Raw genomic sequence first — 16,051 nt, forward strand, 5'->3', positions numbered from 1 at the left:
GCAGGCAGTCCCTGAGAACCACTTTCTAGTCATCTTTGTAATACTTGGGTCCACATTTTAATGTGGCATTTAGCTTGTCATTACTTATATCTTGGTTTTTCTTAGCCTGTATAAGTTGTGTGTGTGTGTGTGTGTGCGCGCGCACGTGCACATGCATGCATATACTCTCTAATCGGCATTAAATTCTTTAGAGAATGACACATGTAATTTCTTTCTTAAAACATATGCAACAGAAGTAAAATAGAAATGTGGACAGGAAGATTCAGGCTGTTGCTTGAAGTGGCATAGGTGTCTTCAGGCCACAGACGTGTGCTGAGCCCGAGACAGACACAGGGCAGACTCCTGTGATTGTTCAGCTGTCCCCTCCCTCCCTGGTCTCCTACTGAAAATGGACCAGTGACAAGCAATATGGCCAAAACCTGGTGTGAAAAAGGCAGGGAAAGCCAGGGCCTGGGCACTTTATAGACCAGATATTGCGGTTTGAAGAACTGAAACGTGATTTGGCATCGTTTCATAAATGGTATTTTAGATTTTAAAGAGAATTCCTGATTGCCCTGTTTAGCACCAGGTTTTGCTTCATGCTTATCTCTTTTTTCTTTTAAAATGCTTTTATTGTCCTCAGTGTCAGCTCTGGGAGGGGGAAGAAAGAGATGAGACAAACATTCGTTCCATTTGATCTAATAGACAACAGTGGTGCTACCTGTCAAACGTTGCCATCTCTAAATTGACCCTGCCCCTCCCCCTCCCAATTCCCCAGGCCTGTGCTAGTCTCCTTAAGGGAACACAAAGGCTCTGGAAGCTTCATTTTCAATGTCTTTCCTACCCTTCTGGAGCTTGCAGTCTTGTTAGGGAAAAGCAGATATTCATGAACCACTAAAAGATGGCTACTTATGAATAAGCCCAGATTAGTTACTTCTGAACTATAACCACATATCAAAAAGATAGAAAAGAAAAGGAGAAAGAGATACAGTGAGCCAATGGTATGTGTCAGTTCGGTTGAGATTTTGCGAAAATGGGCTGTGCCATCTACATTGTGAGCCTGGAAGAGAAAGGAAACTTACCTAATATGTATTAGATACACTACTCAGTCCCTCACCTTTTTAAAAAAAATTTAATGTTTATTTTTGAAAGAGAGCCAGCATGAGTGGGTGAGGGGCAGAGAGAGGGGGGAGACAGAGGATCTGAAGCAGGCTCTGTGCTGACAGCAGAGCGCCCAACACAGGACTCAAACCCACAAACCTGTGAGATCATGACCTGCACTGAAGTCAGATGCTTAATCTACTGAGCCACCCAGGCACCCCTCCCACCACCCAATTTTTAACTTTCCCACATTGGCTAAGAATTGAGATGTCTGAGAACTGGAAGGCCACAGACAAGAAGAATAAAATGAGGGACAGTCAACATGGGAAGAACACAGAGGAAGAAATGACTCCTTTCAGAGCCAGTGTGGGGATACCCACCCCAACACTGCGGCTGATGCTGAGGTTGCTGGGGGAGGTGTTCACAGATTCCCAGAAAACAAAGGACCCAAGAGTATTCATTCTGAAGTATTGCCATCACATTTAAATTGTTCCTTTGGAAGAACTTGAAGATGCTGCTTTTTCTGTGAAATGCTGTCTTGACCTTAGTTCTGATTTTGCAGTCCTCACAGGGTTTTAAATGCAAGTGGCATCTTCATCCCTGCCTGTTAATTACAGTTCCCGTGACACTTTCACAGTTGCCAAGAGATGGCCGGCAGGTACCAATAATTTTTCTCAGAGGCAATTTTTGGAAATGACTCTTAATTAAAGTTCATTTGAAATAACATTGAGGATTTGTTTCAGAAGAACCTGGAGCTTCTGACACCCCATGTTCACACTGGGGTGAGAACTGCGGCTGTGACCCTCATGTTCTCCTGATTCTAGAGGGTGGAGCACATGCAAACCACAACTGTTAAGGCGGGCTCCTGGAAGACTCCATGCCTTTGCTTAGGTTCCTAGCTAGCAACAACCAAGCCAAAGAAGCAGAGGCTGAATGGAAGCTCTCTTAAGAGCATTTAAGAGCGTTTCTGCTGACAGAAAACAGAATATTATATTCTCTCTTTTTCCAGAAGTATATATGCTGACAACCAGGAAGTAAACCTCTATATAGCATAATAAGGAGAAAAGCTGGTTCTTTTTCTCCAAGTAACCTACAAACGCCCTCAAAAGGCCAAGGGGAAAATCCCTAAAAAAAAAAAAAAAAGGGAAACATGCCAGTCAACTTTGTAAGACCAAAACAAAACAAAACAAAAAACACCCCACCATAACATTTTTACAGCACTGACTGGCCAAAATTCATTTCTCAGCACATAGGAAACCTAAAAGCATCTCTGTAGAGTGTACAGAATGAAAGACCAGGCAAAGCCCTGTTTTTTGACCACTTCAGGAATATGAGACAATAAAATCCCAGATGCATAGAGGACACATTCCACCTGCCTGTGTCCCTACACCAGGCCCCTCCTGCCTCCCCCCGAATTGCTCAGCCCTTACCTGTGGCAGGGTCCCCAAGCCTACACGATCACCCACCTGTCTCTTCTCTCAAACATGGCTGGCTGATCTTGAGATCGCCTGAGGGCGAGCACTGCTGCTACGGGTCTTCCAAGATTCGCGTGGCAGGGTCCTGCTCCCCCACCCTGATCCCAGGCAAAACCAAGGAGCACAGGTTCTCTTGCTGTGGCTGCTGAAGTATGTTTGGGCCGACCCTGCCTCTCTTGTGTCCCAGAGCCTATGCATGGTAGTTAGGGAAACCCTGCTCCCTAGCACTGTCCCCAGGGCTCAGAGAAGCATCTAGAGAAATAGCCTGACTGTTACAGCAGAGCCCTCAGTAACATCTGGGCAAGGGACTTTCCAAGTCCAATCCCTCCTGACCAGGGAATGTGAACCAACCCAAGAACATCAGCATGAGAGTCCCAAAGGGAAGGGATGACCACAGAAGAAGTCAGAAATGGGACTCTGCAGGCCACTAGGCTGACTCTGTCCTTTATTCCAATTCCCCAAAGCTGGTGATTTGCTAGAGGCCATGTTTAGATATTAAAGCTCAGTCCAACTCAGATCCTGGGGACAGGCCTTTGGTACAGCCTAGGCAGACGGGAACTGTGGCTTCACTTCTCAAATCATCGCATAAGCCCCTTGAGGGTCAGGGCTTCATGCATTTATTCCATAAATATTTACTGCACACTAATATGGAAGGTACAGAAATGGGCAAAACAGCAGCCCACCCTCCATGAGATTTACATGTTTTTTTTATGTTTCTTTGTTTACTTTGAGAGAGAAAGAGAGAGTAGGTGCTGTGCCAGCTGCCAGTGCAGAGCCCAGTGCAGGGCTCAAACCCAAGAACCATGAGATCATGACCTGAGCTGAAACCGAGTCAGACCCCTAACCAACTGAGCCACTCAGGTGCCCTAAAGCTTCTCTTTTAGGTGGGTGAGAAAGACACTGGCCTCTCAGAAGCTGTGGGATGCCAGGAAATAAAAAGCAGCAGGGAAGGAGGACCAGGAGTGCCACTGAGAAGCATCCTGGGGTGATATGCTCTTCAAATGGGGCTTGGCAAAGTCCTCATTAAGAAGACATTTGAGGAGAGGCTTGAAGGAGGTGAGGGGGAGCAAGCCATGTAGTCTGGGGGAAAGCACTCGATGCAGAGGGAACAACAAGTGCAAAGGCCCTGAGGCAAGTATTTTCTGGCATATTTGAGGAACAGTGAGAGGCCCGTTGTGGTTAGGGGAAAAGAAGCAAGGAGGTGAGGAGGAGGAAGAACGTCAGAACAGCCTCACAGGCCTAGGGAAAGACTTTGGCTGTTACTCTAGTGAGCTGGGCAGCTCCTGGAGGGTGGTAAGCAGTGGGGTGACACAAAATGATTCTTGATTTAAAAGATCACTCTGACTCCTATGAGGAGGATATTCTAGGGGAGGGGCAGGAGGGAGACTAGTTAGATAATATTTCATTCCCGACGTATTCCCATCACTTGCCACACAGCAGGCATCGAGGACATGTTGACTAATGAATGAATGTTGCACTAATCCAAGAGATGTTCCCCCTGAACATTCTCTATGTGGCCATTAGAAGGGCCTACCCTTCCCCTACCCCTAGTGACTCCCTTACCCCTAGTGCCACAGGGCACAGCCCCTCACTGTAACTGTATAGGTGAGGGGAGCAAAGTGACACCCACCTCTTTGTGGTCTGCGTGGTGGGAGGAAGAAGATGAAAAGGAGATGGGCAGAACTTTGACCTGCAGTAAGGTCAGGACCTGCGTAAGACTCCCCCGACCCAGACTCATGTTAGAATCCAGTGATCAGGAACCTGTGCACTGGTGTGAAGAATCATGGGAGATAACCATCCCTGATACACAGAACATTTTTTGAAGAGAGATAAAATGACTTACGGTGATCCAGAAGAGCTAGGATATGACAGTAAGTTCCTTTGGCATTGTTTTGTTCTTAGAAAAATAGTCTCAGGGTGCCTGGGTGGCTCAGTCAGTTAAGCTCAGGTCATGTACTCACAGTACTTTGGAATCTGCATCTCCCTCTGTCTCTGCCCCTCCCCTGCTTGTGCTCTGTCTCACTCAAAAATAACTAAGCCTTAAAAAATTTTTTTAAATAATAATGTATATAATTTGATGTTTTTAGCATATTTGCAAGGGTGTGCAACCATCACCACAATCTAAGAACTTTATAATTCATCCTAAAACAGATAAAAAAGCCCATATGCTCCTTGGTGGTCAGTCCCCACTCCCACTACCCTACCTCCAGCCCATGGCAACCACTAGTCTATTTTCTGTCTCTGTGGATCTGCCTATTCTGGACATTTTGTACAGATGGAATCATACAGTCTGTGGCCTTTGGTGACTGACTTTTTTTATCCAGTATGTTCTCAGGTTCATCCATGTTGTAGCCTGTGTCAGTATTTCTCTTCTTTTTATTGTCAAATATGTATTCCATTGTGATGGTAGGCCGTGTTTTGGTTGTCCGTTCATCAGTTGGTGGAAATTTAGGCTTTATCTGCTTTTTAGCTATTAGGAATATTGCTGCTATCAACATTCCAGAACCATTTTGCTATTTTGCGATGTGAATTCAGTCTGGTAAGATGAACATGCCTGCCATGTACAATTTAACTAAGATTTTAGTATTCATGTTCTGTGAGATAATGAGAGGGTCTCGAGACCACTGTCTGTGAAAGCTTGACAAGAAAAGATCAAACCAAGATATTAATCTTCAATTTACAATTTAGCTAAATTCAGGTGTAGCTCCACACAAGTACATAAGTTGTGGAAGGAAAGAGAATGCCAGAAACCTTCATGAGCCTTCCACCCACTTGCTTATTTCCCCGCACTGGTGCATATGCTCGTGTAGACACACAATCCACACATTCTCTCCACCTGCCTTCCTTTTGGTCCAGTTGTCCCAGCTTTCTGATTCAGAACCAAAGTCGATGGGCAAGACCAACGACCAAAAAGAGGAAGCCCAGCATCAGGGCCAGGACCAGGACACAGCCACTGCTGCTGGGTTGGAAATACTGGAAGCCATCCGTGGGCCATTTGGAAATGTTAATTAGGCTGGCTAATTCCCACTGGTCTTGAGTTGCCAGTGTTGAGTTGAGCATGTAGGCTTACCCCATCCACGGCTGCACCTGTTCCCTTCCTCAGAGCCATTCCAAGGGGTCTGAATAGCACAGACCGCTCTCTGATCTCCAGCTCTGTCCGCCTTCCTGCTGGGAGGATATTTAGCGCTCGCCTAAAGCTGGAACCGTGGCCCACTGTTTCTCCCCCTCAGCCATGCCAGCTCTCAAAATCATTCCCTTCCCTAATTATCTTGAACCAGTTAATCATTTTCCACACTGACTGTTCAGTAACAAGGACCCAGGGAGAAGCAGCCACTTTTCTTGTCTGACCCTGCCCAGTGTTATCCCAGGTGGCAGTCCCGGATGGCAGCCTTTCCTCGGAGATAAGAAGCTCCATTCAAATCCTTGCTCTTCTGCTCTCCCAGCGAGTCCCACCAGAGAACATAGGCCACAAAAAGCCCCACCAGTTCTTGAAAAGCCTCCACCAGGCAGAGCTGTGTGGAACACAGCAGATCTCCAATCAAGACTATTGTGTCCTGTGTTTAATGAGATCCTTGTTGATAGCGAGTATCCAAGAAGCCACATGAGGCCCAAGAAGTAAGACATCTTTCTCTAAAAGTGACTTATGGGATCTCTGGGCTCCGGCTCTGTGTCTGAGCCACTGAATGGCTGCAGTTTAACCCTTGGTGTCAGGCTGATGTGTGGAAGGCTCTCTCCAGAGGGGTCCCACCCCGCTGCTCTTAGATGTCCAAATACTACTCCCAAATCCCCACACATGTAAGAAAACTTTGAATTTAATGCACATTTTAACCCTATCACTCAATGTGGCTCAATGTCTTTTTTACTATGACCCCACCATGGAGACATTTGGATTACCTAATTTGTCTCCTCCCCACCGAAACACTCCACAAATATTGTACATCTATTTATTTACCATACTGGTATCTGGGCTTTCTCCATATAAAAAAATATGATATTTTTGCTTCTCAGTTAAAATGCAGGCCGTAACTCCTCCACCAAAACTTTGTCGGCTTTGTTCAGGGCTATAACCAAGAGCCTAGATCAGAACCTGGCACTTTCCAGGTGCTCAGCTGATGAAAAGATGAAATAATCATGCTCTGTGTCTTTGCCCAACACCCCCAAGCATCACATGCCTCCTATCCTCACCTCCAGGCACTGTGCTCTCTTCTGGTGCCTTCCAACATTGCCCAGGCTAGTTGGTACCTTACACTCACCCCCAGGGATGTATCATGAAGCTGACAGCCCATTCCTGTGTTCCATGGGTGGGCCCCCCCGACTTTGGTAGCACTGCCTGTATGTCAAGGGCAAGTGACATTTGAGCCCCATGGAATAATTAAGGCAGCCCCCAACTGTCTCTGTCTTTGCATCTCCTTAACTCACCCATGGACTGGCAGTTACTGAGACATTCTGTTTGGTCCAGCACACCACACCAGGCTGCATCTGGGGACACACTGGGGAGAGGAGCAAACCAGTCCTCATCAGCAATTACAAACAAGTCTTCCATTGTTAGCTGCGCCATCTGTTTTCTTGGTACGCCCAGCATAACCAGGGCTGAAGAGCTGCACGGGAGGGAGACCAGGGAGCCCCTTCATGAAGAGACCCATTTGCTCACCCTGGAAAGGGTAGGTAGCATAATGCCCTGAAAAACTGGGCCTCCCTAACTCAATGAAGACAGACCCGCCGAGAGATGTGTGTATGCCATATTCCATGAGAGGAAATGGGGTGCTACAGCACAGTGCATTGGGAGAAAACAGGAAATTTAGATAATCCTATTATTGAGGATCCATGGAAAACATTCTAGTAGAGTCCCCTGTGCCCTAGAGCACAATCAATGTATAGAGAAGCAGCAGGTCACAGTGGTTGAAAATCAAGACTGATCATCCACGATCAGTTATTTATCCTGAAATTCCAAATCCCAAATAATTTTGCCGGGGATGGGAGGATTTTCAATAGATTGTAGAAAGTACACATTTCTTTTGGAGAGCCCCAGTCAGTGGTCCTTCTGATGGCCTTCTAAACCACCATCTTAGAAACTGGCCCTACTCTCTCTGCCAACCTTGGCAGGCGAGGTCATCAGACAATCCAAGTTTATGACTGTGGCCGTGCAGACAACGGTCCGTGTCACTGATGAATGTCCTTTGTCCAGATTTGATGGTGGTCGAGTGACACTGAATTCAGGATTACTGTGGGGGTTGGGGTGAGGAGCTCTGCCTGGTGCAGAACAAGGCTGAGGATTTGCTGAGGGAAACCCGCCAAGGAAACAGGATGTCTGTGGGAGGGCTGGGGTGGGGGAGGGGATGGAGAAGACCTGTCACAAAGTACAGTGAAACTCAGATCCTCTCTCGGGGTCAGCATGACTGCTGAGATCCTCCAGCTCAGCTTCCTGAGTGAGGGTGAGTTCACAGTCCAGTTTCACCACTGTGGGGTCCCCTTTCCTGCTGCCCTCCGTACAGCATTCTGCGTGCTTCCTGCCTAGGAACTGTCCTATCGCAGGTGATGCTAGAACTGAGTTCATGCACTATGTACACTCAGAAACCTGTGACATGAAACTAAGAGGCACGTAAACTTGCATGCTTAGAGGCTGTCCATTCATTTTTCGGGTCATCCATTGAATTCCAGATGCTTATCTTGAAAATTCTTACCTTTGACTATATGTTCGACGAAATCCATCAGCAGATATGGGGTAACCAGTAAAGTGGTTGTTAGTGCCACTGACACAGTGGTTGGTGCCACTCTGTGTCTATAGAGCTCCCAACAGTGTCTACACAACACATCCTAGGAGCACCACTCTCTCCTTCATTTCACATTTATAAATGAACTAGAACTCTGTCCTGCCAAGTAGAATTTTTAGTGAATTTTCAGTTGGTAATGATCTCCAAGGCTGTGACAACACTCAGGCAGTGCAGGAATAAATGTCTTATTAGCACTGCGTTCATTATCAAGTTGGGTTACGGGTGTGCTGGACTTGTATTCACTTGATTTTATGTTCTTTCCCTTCAGATTAAAATGTATAAAGGTCTCATTGCCATGTTTGAGCAAGGTAAGACATGCTTCAGATTTGTCCAACCACCCTGCTCTTGGGAAGGGAGGATGTAAATTCACCAACCAGCCTCCTTCCGTGGCTAACACCGCACTGAAATGCCTCTCGAGTTCCTGCTGCCCCCACCTCCCCTCCTGAGGGGCCCTGCCCACACTCCTGCCCCTGCATGTCTGTGCTGCCCGGGGAGACCCAGCCTCGCCTTTCTTCTGCCCATGCACTGTAGGCGGAATCGGACACCAACACCTGCCATCCTGGAACATGTCTTTGTCGCCCGCCCTTTTGTGTGCAGGGCCACAGGGAGCCAGTGGACCCGGGGCCGCCCCCTTTTTTTGTTGCCCAAGCCAGGAGGAGCAGGATCTTGAGATGGGCTGATAAGATCTGGCACGTGCTGGGTGGCCTTTGACCGCTCGCCTTAATGGGCGCCTCCGAGGCCTTGGTGCAGGGAGGGCAGGTCGTCCGGGGACCGCTGAATGGAACAGCTGGGGGAGGAAGAGCAGACAAAAGCTGGGAGAGCACAGAGGGTGAGGAACCCAGGGATGGGCTGCAGTGTAGGACCCAGAGGGCAGGCTGGCTGCAGCAGGTGTGACCTCCTTGGGCCTCTCCTTTCTGCCCTGCCTCTGGGTCCCAGGCCCTGCTCCATACCGCCTGTGGCAGTGCTGGCTGGGGGTGACCCAGGCTGCACCTACTCATGGGCTCACAGGTGTAAGGGAGACCAGATGGTGACGATGATAATAGTAATAATACTGGAGGACACCAGCGAGCTGTAATTTATTAACTATATCACCACAGTGGAACGCAGGACACAGATGCCAGTCACCGTCTTGGGAAAAATGCAGGTGGAATGTCAGCCTGGAGACTTCTGAGTTGACCCAAAATGTCACCCTCCTCCACCTGCAGGCCAGACCCTCTGGCCAAGCTACCCTTTCTTTCTCCCTCTGCCACAGGTCTGGCCCAGTCCCAGAACTGTTCTGAACGGGGCCCGGTCACTTGAGCTCCCAAAGCCAACACACCACACAGACCCAGGTGCTCTTACTGGGTGGGGCAGAGTGAGGCTGCACAGTCCTGTTCTGCAGAAGTCCTTATGTGCTGACACCCGGTATCCATGCAGATCCTCTGCTCCTGCCACAGAACAGTGAAGTGGGGCTCGAGTGTCCTTGGATCAGACCCCCAGCTTCCAGCAGGAGGAAAAGGCCAAATGAGTGGAGCGGCTGCCGGCAGCTTGCGAGTGGAATTATCTCCTTTGTAGCCTGCCGGCTCATTCCCCAGCTGCTCCCTCCCCATCAATCACGGGGTGCGGTGGGCACAGCAGGAGCCATCACAGGCTGGGGGTGTGCCAGGAGGAAGTTGGGGACTGCAGGAATGCAAGGGGCACAGCCGTGCAAGCTGCAGCCAAGGAGGGGCCTTTTCTGTGCCCCCAGCGGTTGGGGCCACTGCTTTCAGATGCACGGGGGGGCGCTTTGCCACATAGCTTCATGTGGTTCCTCCAAGTCCACCTGCCTAGCGTCCCTCTGTCCAGCTGCCATCCTGCCCAGCCACTGGAATGCAGCATGCATCTCCAGCCTCCCACCCCCATTTGCTCTCCCTGGCTAGAGGGGTTCAATATTTTCTTTCTAATCCAGAACTGCTCTTTCACTTAATAACAGTATCTTCAAGCATTATTTTATCTCTGTCCTTCACTTGCTTTTTATATTTTTCTTTCTCTCTCCCAATTGATCTGATTAGAATACTAGGTAGAGTGGTTCCTAGTGATAAATGTGAAATCTTAGGCAATTGGAAGTAAAGGTATTTCAAAATAGAATATTATCTAGGATTGAATCAGGTTGGTCACCCCCACGTCCAACTCCAAGGGGACATGGAGAGACCTTTTACCAATGCCATCTCTGTCATGGAGCGCAGGATAGCTGGGCTCCCTTTGTCAAAAGCAGCCTGTTTTTAAAGGTGAGACTAGCATGAGAAAGCCACAGGACATTTCCTCTCTGCCCAGCCTTACAGGGACCAGCAGGGAGGAGAGACTGTAAAGCCCCTCAGTGGTGGGGGTCTTAAGGTGCTGGCATTAGGAACACACCGGAGAAGTCTGTCTTGTCAGGTCCATGCATGTTTGTTGAGCATTGATTTCAAAGGCTCTTCCTATAAACAATAAGATAAGGTCAGAAAATGAGGAAAGATGTCTGTGAATAAGACAACTTACATAAATTAATTTCCAATGCCAATAATAATATGAATTTCAAAGGCCAAACCCCTGGAAGTGAAGCATGCTAGAAAGAGGATAGAAAGCCTGCTTCTGAGGTTTGTTCGAAGCCCAGAAGGTTGGGGTATAATACAACAGGACTTAAAAATAGCTTATAGGGGGAAGAGGGGTGATGAAAGATTCTCTCCCTCGCAGAACTGCCCCAGGGGAGGGCAGGCTCCGGCAGCAACAGCGGCTGGATATTGCAGCAGGCATTCCTGGATTCCTCTGAGCACGCTCGCAACCGCCCTGGGGAGGGGAAGAGCGGTGCAGACTCGCAGGCTTTGAGTTTACTTCTTTTCCCTCCAGTGCTAAATAGTGCTAAGCTCATCTGGGCTCATTCACGGAAGCAACCCAGTCCTGACCTCTTCCCCAGACCCTTTGGGGAGCAATCGAGTTGTAACTCATCGGTGACATATCAATGTGTAAATATGTGTAAATAATAACATGGGCAGGGATCCCCAAAGCTGTCCATCACGTTTTACTTGCTTCTTCATTGACTCTGGGCAATGCTGCTGCTTCATGGGCTCCTCTTTGTTTTACTGCAGTCAGATGCCTTTTCTCTTCATTCTTTGCATGTGGATTGGACAGTGAGGCCAAGTGGATTCTGAAAAGATTCATAGTTTGTTTTATGCTCCAGGAAAGCCCAGAGTAAAGGCCCAGAGGAAAGACATTCGCACATTGATTCATGCAGCAAATATCTCTACACTGGTGACACAGGGAGGTTATCAGAACCCCTTTCTGGGGATGTGGCTCCACATGTTCTGAGTGCCACAAGTCCTTCTTGAATCTGTGCCCATAAGGGTGCCATGACTTGGCCTCTTTCTGCTTTCTTTGCAGGGCCCTGGCCACCAGCCTGAGTGCCTACCTCATGGCACCTTTTGGCAAGGAGGAGCTGAATGAGACTTCCCTCCTCCCCCACCCCGGACCCCCAAACCAGAGACTCCAGGAAACATCACTGCTCTGCTAGGGCCCTCTACACATCTTCCCATTAATGGACTTCTGAAGTTGAAGGTGAACCCACCGAAATGTTGAAGGGCGGACTTTCCCACTCGGCTGTGCTGTCTTACCCTAGAACCTCACGAAACTTGGTCTTCCAAAGAAGAAAAAGGGAAAGTCACCAACAGCCAGAGACAAGCCCATGCTTGTGGGCATAGGTGTGGCTGCTCCCAGGCAGGGACAGCAGGAGAAGATGCTGGGCGTTCGGGGAAGGGGTGGGGGGCAGCTGGTTTCTGTACTCCCAAATCGTTCCCTCTCATTTATAAACCCAAGTATGATTCACAGAAGGACCAGCAAAATAGCTGTCAAACTGAGGAATTTTCTCAGCATTGATTTCACTAGTTCTTATGTTAGGTTTTATGGTTTACTCAAAAATTTCATCATCATGAAAATTAGCTTTCCCTAGGGTCTTTTGCCCACAGGAAAAGTTGTATCTGAGTCGCTGAGTGTTTTCCACCTGGTGCCTGATGCCCACTAACCAGGGAGAGGTTTTCTCAACTGTCCTCCTGGAGGCCCTCAGATGACTCTAGAAACAGGGTCCTGTTCCTGTGAAAGCCCCTTACAGTCAGGAAGCTTCCAGGGCCCAGCTCAGAAGAGCATCACGTTGATACACAGGCATGCCCCCATGCAGGCGCTTGACTGAGATGCCCCCTCTCCCCCCAACACACACAATGTCTATCAGCCTCCGGGAGCTTCACCCTGCAGTTGTGCTCGCCTGCCCACTGCTGAGAGAGGGCTATGGCACAATGGGTACTTTCTGCACATTTGGTTCCAAGGAAGGCACATTGGGCCTGTTTAAGAAAAGAAAGGAATGAAAAGCCCCACCTTCTATCTGCGATTCCCCAGCATCCCTGCTGGGAGTTTGAGGGTGTCAGCGACAGAAAAATCAGTCCGTTTGGACGACCTGTTTGGCCCTCTGCTGCTCACCTAGGCCTGCAGCCTCTCTCCAGAGTAAGTCTGGGACTCAGAACGGGGACACAGCAGCCACAGAGGCCCAGAGAAAGATCAGCCATATGAGGGTGCTTCCCCGCCTCCCTTGACTGTGTGCCTGTCTGTTCTTGTGCCCACTTGTGTGTTACCCCCAGTGGCTGTGGTCACCTTCCTGGGGAGTTCTCTGCACCCCCTCTTTCCACAGAGTGGCCATTTTCACTAAACAATCAGTTCTCTCCACCAGCAATTGGCACGGTTTGGCTGGTACCCGACTCTTGCAGGAGAAACAAGCAGGCCCAGGAGTCAGACTTGCTTCTGGGACAATGAGGAAGGATTGAGAAATTCCACTCAAAGGATAGGCTTTCTAATTCTAGAGAGAATTTGTTTTCCGGCTTTGTAGAAGACCTCAGGTAGGGCGTGAGGTCCAGGCCTACAGATGGACGCAGCGTGGACATCACCGGAATCTGAAAGAAACAAAAATAAGCCTCAGTCACTTGGGGCTGTTCTGTAAACAGGTCCAGTTGGTTCACTCACTCTGGGCTTAATGGCACTATTAAGGGTGACTGGAAGTCATGGCGTTGTCTGCTGTGTGGGCAAATGCCACGATTCTTATCCTTCCCACTCCTGCCCCACCCCCCACACCTGTGTAATGATTTGGGCTTTCTGGTCGGCATGGCTTGTCCCCGATCACCCAGACTCAAGACTTGTGCTGAGCTGCTTCACTGGATACTTACCGAGTGCCCAGACCTCACGCCTGCTAGGAAGAGCATCCCATGTTCCTGGGCTCCAGAGTCCCAGTTGGGCTCTGACAGCAAGTAGTTTCTGGGAGAACATTTCATTTCCAGGACCTAGAAACCCCCTGTTGGAGAATTCTCGGATTTAGTTGAAGAGTCAGGACTTAGAAGTCACATTGAACTCCGGTAGACTTCTGCTCCAGGCTTCCATCTTACCTCCTGGAATCAGTCCTCCTAACCTGCAAGTGGGAAATTCAGTTGTAGGCAGCAAATAACCAGACTTCTTGTAATCCATACTGATTTTAACATCCCTGTTATCCAAGATTCCAGCCAGCCGTTTGGGGGTTAGAGCTTCATCTGAACCCACTGTTGTCAGCAGCAGCCTTGGTTTGGAATGGGGACCGGGGAATCTAGCAACCGGGTTTGCTTACAATCACATGAACTTGAATCACTTTTGTTATTTGGGGTGGAAAATTGAAATGATCAAGTTCTTTTTCTTTTCACTTAGAAAAGCAAATATTGTGCTTTTGTAATAAATGCCTTTCAGCAAAATTGTGGAGGGTCACTCATCTGGCGGGAACCTACCTGAGTCACAGCGCTGACTCGTCACATTAGCAGGTCAACCATCTGTGCGTGAAAGTGGCCCTAATCGGCCCCAAATGGATAAGATTTGCTGGCTTCCAGGCAGGGCCAGGCCAGTCCCCTCCCTTCTCTGCACACTAATTTCCGTCCAAAGCAAAGCTGATGTTCCACAGTCTCACTGAGGTTTTTGTACTTAAAAACAATAGATGACTTTTTAAAAATAGTAAAATCTTAAGTAGACCGTAGTGAGGAAATCTAGCTTGGGTAAGTGACTGCCACAGTGTCCTCATGCAGTGAAGCCTGCAGCTGCTAAGAGCCACGGGGAGGGAGGGAACTTAAGCCTTGACTCCACAAGAGGGGCTGACTGATCGGACCCTCAGCCTTACAAACAAGAGATCAAGCGGATCCGTAGACAATGCAAATCACGTCCTCCTTATCTTCCTCCAGTGTGGCAACCTGCACTTCACTTCCTGTTACATTTGTATCATCTGGAGGTTTGAGGGATCCTTTAAAACTTACTTTGATGTCTTACATGTAAGTGCGTTATGTCTATATCTACTGAGGGAAAATGTCCGCATCGAGAGGGAGATTCACCATGAGGTAACCATCGTTCCAGGTGTGCTCAGTGTCTGTGTATGACATACACACGAAGTGAATGTTTTCCTATGGTTTCAGGTCTACAACATTTAGTACATGTAAACAAGAAAAAAATGATAAATATAGTAAATTAAGTTATAGTATGTCATTTGATTTTTATTTTGCTATCTCATATTTAATTTGCCCAATGCCCCACATCTGGGTTTATGTCTAGGTGGTACAGACCCCTACCTACAACCCACCTTTGCAGATACCTGTGTGCCACACCCGGAAAGGCACACAGCTCCACTGATGACCACCACTCAACTCTCCGGTTTACACTCTTTTTGTCTTTAATTCTGATTTACTGTGATGATTTAATAAAGTAGAAACAGCACTTATGTGCCATATGTTTCTTTTGTTTTCATTATCGTTTCTAGGAAAATAAAGTTTATCCTGGCATCTAACTTAAGATGGCTTGCTTTTTTATCAAAGTTCCTCAAAAACATCTATTTTTAACCAAGCCTAATTATGTATCCAAAATGATAGCTAGTACCAATCCAGGGAAGTTTACAAATCTGTTTACGTAAAATTGACCTCTAGGTCAGTCAGGAATCCCTGGCCCTGATGAGCCAAGAGGCCAACTATGAGAGTTTGTCTTTGTGAATAAATGACACATAAAGTGTGATCGCCAGCCTCTGGTCGGTGCGGCTGAAGCCGAGTTGATGGCCATCAGGGCTTCAACCATCACATTCTGAGGTCTGGCCAGGTGGTTTTTATTTGGTTCCTGAGCTACGCCCAGGACACCAGGGAACTTTTAACATCCTGGACAGTGGAACTGTCTAAAATTCATTCTTTGGTCCATTTAGCAAATAGGTATTGAGTACCTATTACTTACGAGACATTTCAGTGACCTCAAAAAGGGTCCAGGTGCCTTCCAAGGAGCCAAGAAGATCCTGAATTGATGTAGCTTTTTAAAGCCTTGGACTGGTAGCAAATGCTTATACTACTTAGTACCTCATGGAATGCAACTTGATGCAAACCTTTACATCTTTGCTTCATAGAAGTGGTGGTTTGATCCTTGTCATTCATTGAAATTATGCAGGAGCTTCATAAGATGTTTCACATTCCCCACCTAGATTCTGATCCAACCTCTGGATAGAACCCCAGCATCTAATTTTTAAAGTTTTCCTCACCCCCTGAAGGATTCCGACCTGCAGATAGACTTGGACTGAGATGCTTGGACCAGCACCATTTGTGATGCTTTGGGCAGCCCTTACTCCCCATCCCGCATGTGTACCCTGGATTGGAGAGAAGGTGAGCGAAGATCCCCGAGAGTGTCCTGCCCTTCCTAATTCCATTTTGAAGA

General features: G+C 48.0%; 1 protein-coding gene across 5 annotated transcripts in view; it reads left to right on the plus strand.

The window, feature by feature from the left end:
• RALGAPA2 (Ral GTPase activating protein catalytic alpha subunit 2) overlaps positions 1-15,154 on the plus strand; it is a 316,716-nt gene extending 301,562 nt beyond the window's left edge. For 4 of the 5 annotated variants that reach the window (XM_029916028.1, XM_029916024.1, XM_029916027.1 and 1 more), the window contains one exon: positions 11,702-15,154. In XM_029916028.1, coding sequence (XP_029771888.1) covers positions 11,702-11,721 — 20 coding nt within the window. In that variant the 3' untranslated portion in view covers positions 11,722-15,154. Of the gene's footprint in view, positions 1-8,594; positions 8,635-11,701 lie in introns of all 5 variants that reach the window. The other variant, XM_029916025.1, reaches the window with a different exon arrangement.
• The last annotated feature ends 897 nt before the right edge of the window (positions 15,155-16,051 follow it).

The sequence above is a fragment of the Suricata suricatta genome, chromosome 12 (genome assembly GCF_006229205.1).
Source record: "Suricata suricatta isolate VVHF042 chromosome 12, meerkat_22Aug2017_6uvM2_HiC, whole genome shotgun sequence".
Taxonomy (NCBI): Eukaryota; Metazoa; Chordata; class Mammalia; order Carnivora; family Herpestidae; genus Suricata; species Suricata suricatta.